Source organism: Bubalus kerabau, chromosome 5 (genome assembly GCF_029407905.1).
Source record: "Bubalus kerabau isolate K-KA32 ecotype Philippines breed swamp buffalo chromosome 5, PCC_UOA_SB_1v2, whole genome shotgun sequence".
NCBI lineage: Eukaryota > Metazoa > Chordata > Mammalia > Artiodactyla > Bovidae > Bubalus > Bubalus kerabau.
In genome coordinates, this window is record NC_073628.1 from 119,397,007 (window position 1) to 119,414,690 (window position 17,684).

General features: G+C 41.6%; 1 protein-coding gene across 3 annotated transcripts in view; it reads right to left on the minus strand.

The window, feature by feature from the left end:
- Nucleotides 1–17,684, minus strand: part of NMNAT2 (nicotinamide nucleotide adenylyltransferase 2) — a 220,421-nt gene that overhangs the window by 160,099 nt on the left and 42,638 nt on the right. For all 3 annotated transcript variants that reach the window (XM_055582904.1, XM_055582905.1, XM_055582906.1), the window contains one exon: nucleotides 5,065–5,210. In XM_055582904.1, coding sequence (XP_055438879.1) covers nucleotides 5,065–5,210 — 146 coding nt within the window. The remainder of the gene's footprint in view (nucleotides 1–5,064; nucleotides 5,211–17,684) is intronic.

The window sequence follows — 17,684 nt, forward strand, 5'->3', positions numbered from 1 at the left end:
CCTGGTAGACTACAGTTCATGGGGTCGCAAAGAGTCAAACATGACTGAGGCTTTCACTTTCACTTTTTCCTTATTATAAGCATAAGATATTGGGAACAGATATCTTTACTGAATATACTTTGTTGGTGGTTTGTGTTGCAAAGGTAAACAATTTATAAAGTTCTCATTACCCTTTGTTGATAACTAAGTTCAATGGCTCCTCTTTTCATAAATGCTGTTGTAATTAAAGGAATAAAAAAGCATCTGTGGTGAGATACAGAGTCTGTATATCAGGAAATTGATTCTATTTGACTTTTGCTTTATGAGTGTGAACAAATGACTTAAACCTGTTCCTCTGCTTTGTTGTTTATAAAAGAGTGATGATAACACTATCCAGTTTAACTTACAGGGTGGTATCAAATAGTGGTGCAAAAGCACCACTTAATGAGCCATACTGCTTAATGATCTTTTTTAAAATATGCATTTCAGACACACTATATAATTTCTTGATTTTAGACTGACGGAGGAGCCTGGTAGGCCGCAGTCCATGGGGTTGCTAAGAGTCGTACACGACTGAGCGACTTCACTTTCACTTTTCACTTTTATGCATTGGAGAAGGAAATGGCAACCCACTCCAGTGTTCTTGCCTTGAGAATCCCAGGGACAGGGGAGCCTGGTGGGCTGCTGTCTATGGGGTCGCACAGAGTCGGACACAACTGAAGTGACTTAGCAGCAGCAGCTACATATTGGTAGCAACTCAAATTAATTTTTCTTATGATTCTAGCTGTAGCAATAGGGGCTGCAATTCCAATTTCACAGCAAGTAGAAAGTCGTCTTCATTAGCTTTCAAGAGAAACAGAATTGGATTATGTCTCTTTTCAAAACACCCAACTGTTCAATTCAAAAATATTTTGAAGCAGAAAAACTGGAAAATCCAGTTATTTTGCACTCATCAAATAAACAGGACACATTTCTTCTGTGATCAAGTCCCTCAATTCCTTTACTTTTCATGGAAGTTAATCTGATCAGTCTTTCCTTACTTTTCTGTTTAAACTTACTATCTGATCTCCCACTAGCATTCACGCATGCATGTGTGCCAAGTCGCTTCAGTCATGTCCAACTCTTTGCGGCCCCATGGACTGTAGGCCGCCAGGCCCCTCTGTCCATGGGGATTCTCCAGGCAAAAATACTGGAGTGGGTTGCCGTTGCCTCCTCCAGGGGATCTTCCTGACCCAGAGATCTCTCCCACTGGCATATTTATTGACAAACATGGCAATACAAATGCAAAGAAAGTTTTACTGAAATATAATCTCTCATGCTTAATAACTAAGAATTTACAGGTTAAAAAGAAAAAGAGAGACTTTCTAGCCTCATGTTATTTTTGTATGTAATAAGGCAGACATGAAATAAGACACCATGGGTTTAGGGGTCTACTTAGCCAAAACCTTTTATTCATCCCTGAAAGCATTTTAGTTACAGTTAAATATATAGGTGTCAAATATCTCTATCACAAATATTGATCTTTTCTTACATATTTCCATAGTCATAAACAAGAATAATGTCAATTCCCCTTTCAGAATCAAAGGACAAGTTCATTCCGAAATATTTTATACATGTTGAGAACTGTACAAGTACTACTTTACAGAGATGAAGAGTGAGTTTTTAGTTCTGAATGTCACTTTTTTTTTTGTTTGTTTACAGTCTCTTTTTTCTTTGGTGAGCAAAATTGGATTTCAAAATATAGGAGCTCTATTAAAGGTGTCTAATTTCAAAGTCCTATTTGGGTCTTTAATTAAATTTATTTTTTGCTGTTTGTTGTTTAGTCTCTCAGCCATATTCAATTCTTTTGCAACCCCACGGACTGTAGCCCTCTGTCCATGGATTTCCCAGGCAAGAACACTGGAGTGGGTTGTCATGCCCTCCTCCAGGGGATCTTCCTGACCCAGGGATTGAACCCGCAGCTCCTGTTGAGGCTCCTGCCACATCTCGTGTACTGCAGGTGGATTTTTTTTTTTTTTTTACCTCTAAGCTATGGGGGAATCTTTTTTTATTTGACTGTGGCGGGTCTTATTTGCAGCCTATGGGATTTTTCATCTTCACTGGGGCATGCAGGTTCTTTTAGTTGCAGCATGTGAACTCAGGTGTAGTACGTGGGATCTAGTTCTCTGACCAGGGATGGAATCCAGGCACCCTGCATTGGGATGGCAGGGTCTTAGTCACTGGACCACCAGGGAAGTCCTTGTTTGGGTCTTTTAAAAGTTTTTCTATTACTAATTTCAAGAATCTTTAAGAAGCTTGATCATTTTATTGCATTAATTCTGTATTGTTGGGGGAAATTTTTTAAAAGTCATTTAAAAGGAGAAAATAGATCATGGATGATTGGTTTCTTTAGAAATGGGGAACAGCTCTTAAGGAAATGCATATTTAGGAAACTTAGTTAGTTGATGGCAAATTTAATTCTAATCTGTTAGTATATGCTTGAAGAAAATAGAGTTCATGGAATTATACAGTCAGAAGATTAGTGAGCGCTTCTTTCTGCTTTTGGTACAGTGCAAAGACCTATTCAAGAGGAATCTGAAATGTGGGGTTCAAGTCTCATTTCTGCCACCCACTCTCCATGTCACTTAAGCTACTTAAGAAAGCCACTTGGCCTCTGAACATCAGTTTCTTGTTTGTAAAATGGAGATAATGATGCCTTTCTTATAAGCTTCTTACTAGGAATAAGAGACATACACAATGAAAATGCTTTGTAAATCAGAAGCTGCTTTACAAAAATAAATTAACAAAACTTATCACTAGCTCAAAGATTCCCATAAGAGAGTCTACAAAAAATAGCTTAATATGTACTTTGGGTTCTTGTTCCCTTTTCAATGTATATGTGCTAAATCCTTCATTAGGTTATAAGCTCCTTAAAGCCACAGTGGGCACACCATATCCTCTTTGACGTTGCTCTCTGGACTACACATAATGGACACTCAAAAGGCTTTGTTGACAGATATTCTCTCCTCTTCCTCAGTTCCACTGGCAAGCAAAAATCACTACTGTCAAAAAGCCTAAACCTCTCTGCTGTAATCCATATTTATTTCCTTATATTCTCTCCTCTAAAGTCATGGAGAATTGGCAGGTCAGCAGCAACTTAACAAAGCCTCAAGGCAAAATCCTTTGTACTCAATCTAAATCTTCCCCTTTTGCAATACAAAACAAGTGGAATTAAGTACATCCTTGGCTCCAGGAAGAAAGGGAGAGTACCTGCTGGCCCACTAAAGATTTCTAGAGCCACGGAATTCCACAAGAAAGTCCCCCCATCTCTGGGTAACTGAGAGGAATAAAGTATAACAACATAAAATGGCTAGAGGAAAGACTCACAGAGAAGAACAGGAGTGAAGACACCAAAATCAAAAGAAGGTGAAAAGAAAGTGTTCCCAGGGCACTGATACTCTCTTAGAAGGCTGATGACATGCTCTGCTCTACCCTCATGCTTGAACAACAGTCTTTAATAGGTAAGTTGGAACCAGCTCCTGACCCAACGCTTTTAAAAGTGAAAGTACCGCGATGAGGAAGAGATGGCTACCTCAGTCTCCCTCCTAGGATCCTATGAATGTGCCTATACGATGCGCACTCTGCTCAAAGTATACTCTTTTCATGAGGTTTTTATTAGGGGTGCCCAGTTCAACTCACCTGTTAGTTTAAAAAAGGAATATTTTTCTTCGAAGCCACCTTGCCCTGTCTTTACCGATACATCGTGGCTTTCATTAAACAGCCCTTAGGAGGGCCCACGCATTCCTCAGGCTCGGGGTAAACACGTGTGTCAGCAGGCAGCTCCGGCGCACCCTGCGTTTCAGCACCACTGTCTCCGGACAGCGCCTCGCTGGCCGACCGGGTTGAGGCCTCCCGTCCTTCACTCATCCACCCCCGGCCCACTCGCTTTCCTCTTTTCCCTCAGTGCCAGAAAAAAAGCACCCCAACTTCTAACTTCTCAATCCTTGCTACTACAGTGACCTCCGCGTCCCTTCCTCGGAGTCTAAACGCGCACGCCCCGGCACCTTCGGGTCCTTCGGCACCAGCACCCGAGCAGCATCGGTGGCCCGAGACCGCCCCCAGGCAAGGATCACCTTTCCCTCGCCACTTCTGCATCCCAACCCAACAGCCAGGAGCCCCGGTTCGCTCCGTCTCTCTATTCGCCCCAAAGCCTCTGAAAAAAAAAAAAAAAGCGCGACAATGCCCTCTCCCCACGCCCCAACACACAACACACGCGCACACACACACACACACACACACACTCATACATACACTCGCACAACGCAAGCCTTGCGGGTGCCATCACCGCCCTGGGCAGAGCCTCAGCCAACTTGGGCCCCATCCTTCAACACCGGCTCGCAGAGGGCCGCCCGCAGCGACCGCCCCGCCTCCTCCCCTTCCTAGGCGACTGGTCCCGGCAGCGGAGCCCAGGCCCCCGCCCCCTGTCCCCCCACCTCCACATTCACTAAGCCTTCCGCCTCGCGCGGGCAATACACGGTCCACAACCCTCAAACATTTGCCCCGGGCCGCCCCCCAAACCATCAGCCAAACCATAAACGAATCTCCTTGGGCCCAGCCCAGTTCCTGGTGTGTTGTGTGTGTGTGTTTGTGTCTCCGAAGCCTATACATCATTAACTCCTTCGAGCTTTCAGCCCAACCTAAACAAATAGCACGTTATCTCCGACCCTCTTCTACCTTCTCCGCGCCCCAGCTTCTTCCCCCATCCGGATCCTCACTCGCCAAGTCGCCAAACGAACCACCGCACCCCAGCCCTCAAACCTCGACCTCCCACCCAACCCAAAACAACACTCGCCTCCAGCCCCTCCCATCCCCCACCCCATGGCCCCCCAGCAAGCCGGGTCTGGCCCGAGCGAGTGACGCCTCGAAAGAGCAGCTGGCATCCCCTGCCGGGAGCCCAGGATAGGGGAGCTGGCCTCTCACCAGCTGAATCAGCCAGCACACCCCTCCGGATGGGCACTCGCCAAACCGTCACACGCCCTGGAAAACACAGGTGCCGGGGAAAGGAGAGAGGCGGAAGCAGTCTCGGGGGTGGGCGGGAGGACTCACCGAACATCTGAATGTGCCCTTTGGTGATGGGATTGAAGCTGCCGCAGGCCAGCAAGATAACGTGCGTCTTGGTGGTCTCGGTCATGGCGCGGGCGGGTCCCTCGCGCTGGCCCAGGGGTCGCTTCTCTTTCTGTGTCTCGATGTGTCTGCAGAGGGAGAAAGGAAGGCGAGGCTCCGGCGGTGGATGCTGTGGACTCCGAGGAGCCGCTCCAGACGCAAACCGCGTCACTCCCCGCCTCCCTTTAACGCTTGCAGCTCCGGCAAGATCCGAGGCTGCCTTTGTATATGCTAAGCTCCGTTCTGCTTTCCTTCTAGCTTCTTTCGCGTCTCTCGAGCTGGTCTCCGTCTCCTCCCTTTCTCTGACCCTACCCCACCTCACCTCTCTTCCTTAGTGTTTATCTACAAATCAAGACGTGGTACCCAAGCCCAACCCTGAACACTCCAACAGGCAACGATCAGCACGATGTGAACCCTTTCTCTTTTCTCCATCTGAATTAGTTTTCCTCCCCTAATCGAACATTTTTTTTTTTTCTGTCGACATCAACTTTCTCTAACATTTCCAGCTCCAAAAGTGTTTGATTTTAAGAACTGTTCTCTTTCTCTCCCTCTCAAAATTTTAAGTGAGAAATGACAATTGATCAATTGGGGAGTATTCATTTCTTCTTGTCTTTCCCCCCTTATCTCATGGTTTTGAACTACTAAACTGAGTCCAGAGCTTGACAAAGTGGTTGCCAAGATATAGGAGGAAGCTGAATCCTTCTCCTGGCATACTGCTCCTTTTGTGCGTTGAAGCAATGAGAACACGGATGTCACAGAGTTACTAAAGCTGTGTTTAAAACTACTGTGATCTTACATAAGCTATCAAAATTCAGACAAAGATTTACCCATTCATAACTGTTTGAGTGTCCACGATGTGTTAGACTCTGATATAAACCCTGCTGATAAAGCAAAGTCTCAGTCTTCATCAAGTTTACATTCTACTGGAAAGAGACAATAAACAGAGAAGGAACATATTAGATGGTGATTGTGCCATGCACAATAAGTGAATGCAGTTCACTCTCTGACAGAACAAAGGGTGAACGAGGAGAGGGGACTAATTGAAATGAAGAAGTTAGGGAAGGCCTCTCTGCGGTGGTGAAATTTAAACTGTGACCCAAATGACAAGGAGTTGCTAGTATAAATATTCTGGGGCAAGGAGGATTTCATTGTCCTCCTAGAAATGAAAGGCCAGAGAGACTTGAGTGTATGAATAATGGGGAAAATGCTAAAAGGGAAGATTGGACTGGTGATCAGGACCAAATCAAGTAGGGCTTGTAGGCTAGGGTAGGGTTTGGATGTTTTTCTAAAAGAAATAACTTAGAGAGGAATAACAAAAGGAAACCACTGAAGCTTTTAGGCAGGGAAATGACAAGTAATTTACATTTTTATAAGATCACTCTGGCTTCTCAGTGGAAAAATGGGAAGACAAGGAAAGCATTTAGGAAATCCCGCTGGTAGGTTGGCAGGTGGAGTTGTCCTTGGCCTAGGTTTTATAGAGGTAACGCTGATGAGAAGAAAATGGTCTCAGGATAAATTTTGTTGGTAAAGTTTACAATCTTTGCAAATGAACTAGATGTGAAGGAAGGGAAAAAGAACAATCTAAAAAAGTGTCTAGAAATTTGGCTTAAGTAAATGAGTAGACAGAGAATAAGAAAGATGGGGAAAGAAAGTTTCAGGGATGACCAAGTGTTCTAGTCTGATACAAAAAATAGACCTAATAACTCGAGATATTTTTAAAATGGAATTAAAACAATGAGATATAATTGACATATACCATTGCATTAGTTTTAGTTGCATGTAATAACTCTGAACTTAGAGATCCATAAGTACAAATATTTACCTTTCTTGGGCTTCTAGATTCTTAGGTAAATTTCTACCTATTTTAATGGGTTAATTTCTACCTACTTTAATGGGTTGGTCATTGTTTCGTATTTAAGAGCATGTATTTGTGGTGTACAGTAAATATTTGTTAAATTATACTGAACAGCAAATCAATCTTAATATGCATAAAATTTCTAATTTAAAGACAAGTATCAGAATCGATGTATATTTTAATGGTTTTGTATCTTTCCTGATATGGGATACAGACTAGTGCTGTAGACAAGCAGGAGATATTTAGGGGGGCCTGACTTGGGTTTGAAACTCTGATACTTACTAGCTGAACAAAAAATATTTATTGAATGTCTGCCATGTGCCAGGCACTTGATTTAGGGGCTGTGAACAAACCAAAGTTCCTGCTTTAATACAGCTCACATTCTAGAGGGCAAAACAGATCATTAAAAAAACAAAATAAACATAATGGTAATAGATACCATAGGCTTCTCTGGTGATAAAGAATCTGCCTGTTGATGCAGGAAATGCAGGTTCGATCCCTAGATTGGGAAGATCCCCTGGAGAAGGAAATGGCAACCCACTCCAGTATTCTTGCCTTGGAAACCCCAGGGACAGAAGATCCTGGCAGGCTACAGTCAATGGGGTCGCAAAACGTCGAACACAACTTAGCAACTGAAGAACAACAATGACAACAGACATCACAATGGGAAGGAAAAAAAAGCTAGGTGAGAAGAAAAAGAAAGGGAAACCCTCCTCTATTTAAGTGGTCATAGATGGCCTCTCCAGTAAGATGCGATCTGAACAAGGACCTGAAAGAAGTGAAGGAATGTGTCATTTGAACATCTGGGGAAGAACATAACCTGAAAGAAAGTGAAAGTGAAAGTCGCTCAGTCGTGTCCAACTCTTTTGGACCCCATGGACTATATATATAGTCCATGGAATTCCATGGAAGGGAAGTAGCCATTCCCTTCTGCAGGGGATCTTCCCAACCTAGGAATCAAACCCAGGTCTCCCACATTGCAGGTGGAGTCTTTGCCAGCTGAGCCACCAGGGAAGCCCGATGCAAAAAGCCTGAGGAGCAAGAGTGTTTGGGAGTCTTCAACAAGCACACCTGTACGGCTGGAGCAAAGAAAGTGAGTGGAAAATGGTGGGAGACAGATTGGAAAAGTAGGACAGATCAGATAGGGCCTTACAGGCCCTTGTTAGGGCTTTGGCTTTTTCAGAGATAAGAAGTCACTGGAGGGTTTTGAATGGAGAAGTGACATGAGATGACTTACACTTGAAAAGTATCATTTTGGCAGGAAATATAAATTTTGGAGTCATCCGTATAGTTTTATATTTAAAACCATGGGAGTAAATGAGGTCACTTTGGGAGTAACAGATGTACATAAAAAGAAGAAAAAGAGGTGCTCAGACTCAGCTCCAGGACACACCAAATGAATAGCTGACATTCACTATCAACAAGCCCTGGTACTGTAAGCCATCTACAGATGTTAATTCATTTAACACCAAAATCCTGTGAGTTCAAATAATTTTATCCCATTTTAGAGATGTGCGTAAGGGAGAAGACAGAAATGAAATAACTGGTAGGAGTAAGTATGGAGCCAGGTTCAATCCCAGGTACTTTTAATTGAAGGCCCTGCTGTTGATCCAAGGCTATCTCATCTAGTTTCACTGCTATGCTGTACAGGCATACCTTGTTTTGCTGAACTTCACAGAGACTGTTTCTTCTTCAGATTGAACGTTTGTGGTAACCCTGAGTTGAGCATGTGTACCCATACTGTTTTTTCCAACAGCATTTGCTCACTTCGAGTCTCTGTGTCACCGTATTCAAGCTTTTCCATCATTATTATATTTATTACAGTGCTGTGCAATCAGTTGTCTATGGTAATTGTTTAGGAGCACTATGAACCACACCATGTAAGATGGCAAACTTAAATGATAAATCTGTGTTTTGAATGCTCATCTCCCTCCCTCTCCTCAGGCCTCCTTATTTCCTGAGACACAATAACATTGAAATTAGGCCAATTAATAACTCTCCAGTGGCCTGTAAGTGTTCGGGTGAAAGGAAGGGTTGACTGATGTAGCAAACTCCATTGCTGTCTTATTTCAAAAAGCTGCCAGAGCCACCCCAAACTCAGCAATCACCACCTTGATCAGTCAGCAGCTATCAGCATCCAAGACCCTTCATTAGCAAAAACTTTATGACTTGCTGAAGGTACAGATGATGGCTATCATTTTTTTAAGCCAAAAAAAGCATTTTTAAAAATTGAGGCATGTACATTTTTTAAGACATAATGCAATTTCAAAGTTAACTGACCATGCTGCTGCTGCTGCTAAGTCGCTTCAGTTGTGTCCGACTCTGTGCAACCCAATAGATGGCAGCCCACCAGGCTCCCTCATCCGTGGGATTCTCCAGGCAAGAATACCGGAGTGGGTTGCCATTTCCTTCTCCAATGCATGAAAGTGAAAAGTGAAAAGTGAAAGTGAAGTCATTTAGTCGTGTCCGACTCTAGGCGACCCCATGGACTGCAGCCTACCAGGCTCCTCCGTCCATGGGATTTTCCAGGCAAGAGTACTGGAGTGGGGTGCCATTGCCTTCTCCATAACTGACCATAGTACAGTGTAAACATGAATTTTATATGCTTTGAGAAACCAAAAAAATCCATGTGACTCACTTTATTGCCACATTCCTTTATTGTGGTAGTCTAGAACCAAACTTGCAATATTTCTGAGGTATGTCTGGACATTTTTATACATTCATAAAAATAAGGATGACTAGTACTCTTGCCTGGAAAATCTCATGGACGGAGGAGCCTGGTGGGCTGCAGTCCATGGGGTCCATAGTTGGACACGACTGAGCGACTTCACTTTCACTTTTCAATTGGAGAAGGAAATGGCAACCCAGTCCAGTCTTCTTGCCTGGAGAATCCCAGGGATGGTGGAGCCTGGTGGGCTGCAGTCCATGGGGTTGCTAAGAGTCGGACACGACTGAAGCTACTTAGCAGCAGCAGCAGCATACCCACACCAAGCCACAGAGATGTGAAGGTTACCAGTAATATATGTAGAACACCTAGCATATAGTAGATGGTCAATAGGTGATACCCATTTTATAAATGGAACTTTGTAACAGCATTTGAAGAACAGAGAATCACCTTACCAAGTCTTCAGGCCTTCCCCTCCTCTATAGAGGAAAAATGGAAAAGTAGGCAACAAAATACTTGCTGGAATGACTGGGCACTCACTCTACAAGTTAATTTCAATAAAAGGAAAGAAAACAATGTCTAATTCAATATTCCCACACAGAATAGTGGTCAGTAAATATTCACTGATGAATTAAATACAAAATGCTCAGAGAGTAACAATGAAATGTGAATTTGTAATACAATGCAATAAATATGTTTCAGTCTTGTAGGTTATGTCTTAAGGCATAGTTTAAATTCTATAGATTAGATTAATTGGTTGTGATTCTAATTGACTCTTGTAATTTTCTTTGCTGAGGATCTCTAATTTGTGTATCCCCAAAGAGGGCTCTGGAACTGAAACAGAAAAACACTGAAAACAAATCTTGGTTCTGCCACTTGCCAATTGTTTGGCTTTGGGTCATTTATTGCTAAGACTGGAGATACAGTGGTCCACCCTCATCCCTGGTTTCAGCTGCTTATGGTCAATGTTGGTCTGAAAATATTAAATGGAAAATTCTAGAGATAAACAATTCATAAGTTTTAAATTACATGCTGTTTTGATTAGCAGGATGAAATCTTGCGCCCTCTGGCTCCATCTTTCTGGGACCCCCAACCACCAACAAAATCTGTTCCTGACATCCAAACGATGATCCAGGATCATCCAAAGCAGACAATCCTTCTTTGGAAAAATCCTCAGAATGTCAATAGTAGCCTAATGCTCGGTCATTCACTTCACTCATCTCATCATGTGTTTCATTATGTTACATCATCACAAGAAGGGTAATACAGTACAAGAAGAAATTTTTGAGAGAGGGACCACATTCACATAATTTTTATTACAGTACATTGTTGTAGCTATTCTATATTATTATTGTTGTTAATCTCTTACTGTGCCTAATTTATAAATTAAATTTTATGATAGGTATTCACATATAGGGTAAAATATAGTATATATAGGATTCAGTACTATCTTCAGTTTCAGGCATCCACTGGGAGTCTTGGCGTATCCCCCCATTGATAAGGGGGGACTGCTGTACTATATATATAATACACGTCCTGTGTACTTACAGGGGTTCTATATGGTTTAAATAAGACCATGTGAGAATAAATGAGTTTTTTTTTTTTAAAGCATATCATCAGCTTTAGGCCAAACTCTGTAGTTGTTATATACAAAATACTTATTGTTTTTGAGCATTTAATTATTCTGTTGATGACTTTATCAAGGGTATTTCTGCAAGTTCCAATCTTAACGGGTAATGACTTTGGGAATGTGCTAATGTGCTAATAGTGTATATATATCTCAACCAATGAAAACAAATACCAAAAAAACGTACTAACAACACACTTATTCTCAGGGAAGATTCCAAGGCTGGTTCACAAGATATAGAAATACTAATAGGAATGTTAATCATTGCATAATACATGTACCTTAGTATATATCATGATCTATTCTCAGGGGTGTTTATTTTAACTTAGGTAATATAATTTGGATCAATATTTCAACTTTCCAACAGCTGGGTAATTGCTTTAGGCTGAAAAAGAACCTGAGTCATTCTCCTACAGACTAAACCTTGCAATCTGCTCCAGCCAGTTCAGTTTCCAAAAGGCTCAAGGCACATAGTCCAACCCAGAACATTCCTGGAAATAAATATCTATTTTGATGGGCAAGCTAAAGTGTCTACTGGGTCTGATTTGAAATGTGCATATGTGAAGTCTAGCAGAGCGGGTCTGTATGCTCACGTATCTCCCTATTTACTTAGTCTGGGTTAATCATCCATGGAGGCTCAGATGATAAAGAATCTGCCTGGGAGACCTGGATTCAATCCCTGGGTTGGAAAGATCCCTAGAGTAAAGGAATGGCAACCCACTCCAGTATTTTTGCCTGGAGAATTCCATGGACAGAGGCAGGCTACAGTCCATAGGTCCTAAAGAGTTGGACATGACTAACATTTTTTGTTTTTACACACATCACAAGTCAGGGTAAAACAATTCCATGTTTATGAAGCTGGGTTCCTAAGTAATATTAGGAATCATCCTTTATAGGAAGTGCACACACACAAATGTAGCTCCCTAGTTTCTGGGATCATGTTAGATATTGAATATTTATTTCATGTTTCTTGGTAAAAATATGATTATGAGAAAAAAACATATTATTCTGAGAAAACCATGACTCCTTGGGATTCTCTTCACTTCTCCACATTTGTATAGTTCTCTCTGCTTTCTCCACTTCTCTTCAAAATAAACATCTTCAGGGATACAGCTAAAGTGACTGGTTTTATTCTCTCATTTTCCTTACAAGCAAATATTTTTATGTCTCTGGGGTGAAAAATATCCTAAAAATTAAGATCCCCCTTTCTCCAGCTCTAAATCCCCAGACTCTTACTCAGACTTGTAATTTCTCTAATTATTCTAATCATGTTTCAAAAACAAAAGATGTTTCCAAATTTTAAAACCTGATTATCAATTATAAACATACCAATTCTTCTGGCACCACAGTGAAAGAAAAAAAATGTACATGGGTCTTTATAACCAAAAAGCATTGTATACCATTAAAAATAAAAAATTTCTTCAACTAGTTCAGAAATTTGCTGCTTTATCTATCATGGCTTCTTTCAGATAATGGGGTGAAGGGCACATACGAGTCACTGCTTTCATCCTGAGACCAAAGACTTCACTACTTATCATAAAGTTTTCCCAAGAGAAATGGGAGGTAGGAAAATCAGTTCTAACAGACTTAGCAAGAAGTATAATTGATTAAGAAGTAAAATAATTCCCTGAAATGACATCTGAGACTATCTCTGCCTCCCTCCTTTAAGTCACCCAAATGGAAAACACATTTGGCTCAAGGGAGCATTAAATAAAGGATAGAGGACTTAAAATACAAAATATTTTTTCCATTACATCAATACCTCACAATTTGGTTAAGTCAGATAGAACCAGAATTTCAATCCCATCATTCCTCAAATTTAGGAGATGTAGAAAACAAGTGGAGGTTACACTTCTAATATACCAAACACCCCAATATCAAACTCCCCCAGGAAAAACAGGTGTACGAACTAGACAAGGAATGCCAAAGATGGTGTGGCACGATACTTTTTATTACCTCTGTGACGGCTCTAGAGATGTAGCTCAGATTAAAGATTATCCTGGGATGTGACGAATAGCATGGTAACTATAGTTAACAATAATGTATTGCATATTTGAAAGCTGCTGGGAGAGTACATCTCAACAGTTCTCATCAAAAGAAAAAAAATTTTTTTTGTAACTATGTATGGGGACAGATGTTAACTAGACTTACTGTGATCATTTTGCAATACATGCATATAATCAAATCATTATGTTGTACCTGAAATGACTACAATGTATTTTTTTGGTCTGCTGTTGTTTTTACAGGATCTTAGTTCCCCAACCAGGGATCAAACTTGTGCCCCCTGCAGTTGAAGCACAAAGCCCTAACCACTGGACCACCAGGGAAATCCCTAATATAATGTTATATGTCAATTATATCCCATTATTATTATTATTTTGGATGCACCATGCAACTTGTGGGATCTTAGTTCCCTGACCAGGGGCTGAATCTGGCCCTCGGCAGTGAAAGCATGGAGCCTTAACCACTGCACTGCCAGGGAATTCCCCTTTATATTTCACTTAAAAAAAAAGAAAAAAAAAAAAAAAGACTATGCTAACAAGAGAATGGATGGTGATCACTAAACTATGCTGCAGAATTTGAGGGTCACCAAAGCAAAAGCCAAATGCAAATACAGGCCCCACTCCACTTTTTTTTTTCCATGCCCTAAATTTTCAATACTAATGTCTCCTATGTTAAAAAAACTAGCATGGGTTATCTGCACATGGAGACCACTGTTACAGCACTGATCTGTTATCTAAGAAAGTAAGTTTGCTAAAGAATTTTTGTTTCCCAATTTGATTTTTTTGACTTGGCTGCGCCCGATCTTAGCTGTGGCACACGGCATCTTCACTGTTTGCTGCCGCATGTGGGATTTTGTGGTTGTGGTGTATGGGATCTAGTTCCTTGACCAGGGATCGAACCTGTGCTCCCTGCTTTGGGAGCACACAGTTTTAGCCACTGGACCACCAGGGAAGCCCTTGTTTCTCAATTTAAATGAACAAAGAAATGAATAAAGCAAGACAAAGCAAGATACAGGAAAAAAAAACTGTGTATCTTACTTTCCAGCCAATTACTTTCTAAATATCTCCAGAATTGTTCCATTTTCCTTTATCTTTCTGCTATTTTTCAGCTTCAGGCCACCTTTCTCTCTCTTTCTCTCTAATTACCAAAGAATTCTGGCTGGATTTCCTGCCAGTAATCTTTCCCTTCCCTAAGGCATCTTTCATATTCCAGCCAAAGGGATATTTCTCTAAAATATAAATCAAATCGTATCACTCTCTAGCTTTGACTCCTTCAGTGGCTTCCCATGATCCTCAGAATACTATCCAAACTCTTAAGCATCTAACAAGTTGTCTCAGGATCCGGCTCCTAATTGCCCCCTCTCCACACCCTATCTCTTTACTCCAGCCATATGGAACTTCTTTTAGGCTTCAAATGTAGCATGCCCTCTTAGCCAGTAGATGCAAACTTGAATCTACTTAATCTACTTCCAGAGCCTTCTGTGAGCCCCATAGGTGTGAGTGAACGCCTCTCCTCACAAGTACTGTTTTTCTTGTATCACAGCATTATCACTGTGTCCTGCATTGTGACTGCCTTTTGACTTGCTCACCTTCTTCACCAACGTTTATTCGGACCCTACCACGTACCAGACAGTACGCTTAGCACTCTGCATTCATTATACCACTTAATTTTCACAGAATCTCAGTTAAGTAGGTTCTTTGATTATACCTTACAGATGAGGTAACTGGGACTTAGACAAGTAACCTGTCCAAGTTCACACAGCTAATAAGTGGGGGAGGCAGGCTTTGAACCTGGGTAATCAATCTGATGCTTCTATTATCCAACTTGCCCCAAACTTCCATAAGAACAGGAACAGCTTCTGTCTTGTTCATTGTTATACCCCAATGACCGTCACAGTCTGGTATATAGCAAGATTTCCTAAGTGTGGGACATTTTTTGCTTATGGTTGGCTCCACTCTGTAGTTAAATTTTAACTCCTACTCTGAGTTGGATCCACCCAGTCAAAGGCTTTGGCATAGTCAATAAAGCAGAAATAGATGTTTTTCTGGAACTCTCTTGCTTTTTCCATGATCCAGCGGATGTTGGCAATTTGATCTCTGTTTCCTCTGCCTTTTCTAAAACCAGCTTGAACATCTGGAAGTTCACGGTTGACTTATTGCTGAAGCCTGGGTTGGAGAATTTTGAGCATTACTTTACTAGCGTGTGAGATGAGTGCAATTGTGCGGTAGTTTGAGCATTCTTTGGCATTGCCTTTGGGATTGGAATGAAGACTGACCTTTTCCAGTCCTGTGGCCACTGCTGAGTGTTCCAAATTTGCTGACATATTGAGTGCAGCACTTTCACAGCATCATCTTTTAGGATTTGAAATAGCTCAACTGGAATTTCATCATCTCCACTAGCTTTGTTCATAGTGATGCTTTCTAAGGCCCACTTGACTTCACATTCCAGGATGTCTGACTCTAGGTAAGTGTGAGTGATCACACCTTTATGATTATCTGGGTCATGAAGATGTTTTTTGTACAATTCTACTGTGTATTCTTTCCACCTCTTCTTACTATCTTCTGCTTCTATTAGGTCCATACCATTTCTGTCCTTTATTGAGCCCATCTTTGCATGAAATGTTCCTTTGGTATTTCTAATTTTCTTGAAGAGATCTCTAGTCTTTCCCATTCTATTGTTTTCCTTTATTTATTTGCATTGATTGCTGAGGAAGGCTTTCTTATCTCTCCTTGCTATTCTTTGGAACTCTGCATTCAAATGGATATATCTTTCCTTTTCTTCCTTGCTTTTCACTTCTCTTCTTTTCACAGCTATTTGTAAGCCCTCCTCGTACAGCCATTTTGCTTTTTTGCATTTCTTTTCCATGGGGATGGTCTTGTTCCCTGTCTCCTGTACAATGTCACGAACCTGCATCCATAGTTCATCAGGCACTCTATCTATCATATCTAGTCCCTTAAATCTATTTCTCACTTCCACTGTATAATCATAAGGGATTTGATTTAAGTCATACCTGAATGGTCTAGTGGTTTTCCCCACTTTCTTCAATTTAAGTCTGAATTTGGCAATAAGGAGTTCATGATCTGAGCCACAGTCTGCTCCTGGTCTTGTTTTTGCTGATTGGATAGAGCTTCTCCACCTTTGGCTGCAAAGGATATAATCAATCTGATTTCGGTATTGACCACCTGGTGATGTCCATGTGTAGAGTCTTCTCTTGTGTTGTTGGAAGAGGGTGTTTACTATGACCTGCTTTATTGACAATGCCAAAGCCTTTGACTGTGTGGATCACAATAAACTGTGGAAAATTCTGAGAGAGATGGGAATACCAGATCAACTGACCTGCCTCTTGAGAAACCTATATGCAGGTCAGGAAGCAACAGTTAGAACTGGACATGGAACAACAGACTGGTTCCAAATAGGAAAAGGAGTCCGTCAAAGCTGTATATTGTCACCCTGCTTATTTAACTTATATGCGGAGTACATCATGAGAAACGTTGGGCTGGAGGAAACACAAGTTGGAATCAAGATTGCTGGGAGAAATATCAATAACCTCAGATATGCAGATGACACCACCCTTATGGCAGAAAGTGAAGAGGAACTAAAAAGCCTCTTGATGAAAGTGAAAGAGGAGAGTGAAAAAGTTGACTTAAAGCTCAACATTCAGAAAATGAAGATCATGGCATCTGGTCCCATCACTTCATGGGAAATAGATGGGGAAACAGTGGAAACAGTGTCAGACTTTATTTTCTGGGGCTCCAAAATCACTGCAGATGGTGACTGCAGCCATGAAATTAAAAAATGCTTACTCCTTGGAAGTAAAGTTATGACCAACCTAGATAGCATATTCAAAAGCAGAGACATTACTTTGCCAACACAGGTCCGTCTTAGTCAAGGCTATGGTTTTTCCAGTAGTCATGTATGGATGTGAGAGTTGGACTATAAAGAAAGCTGAGCACTGAAGAACTGATGCTTTTGAACTGTGGTGCTGGAGAGTCCCTTGGACTGCAAGGAGATCCAATTAGTCCATCCTAAAGGAGATCAGTCCTGGGTGTGCACTGGAGGGACTGATGTTGAAACTGAAACTCCAATATTTTGGCCACCTGATGCTGAGAGCCGACTCATTTGAAAAGACCCTGACGTTGGGAAAGATTGAGGGCAGGAGGAGAAGGGGATGTCAGAGGATGAGATGGTTGGGTGGCATCACTGACACAAAGGACATGGGTTTGGGTGACTCCGGGAGTTGGTGATGGACAGGGAGTCCTGGCGTGCTGTGGTTCATGGGGTCACAAAGAGTCGGACACGACTCAGGGACTGAACTGAACTAAACTGAGTTGGATGTTTTAAAAACGAAGAAAAGGGTTGCCCCAAATAAATCCGAACAGGTATTTGTAAAGCCTGTTAACTATAAGATCTGT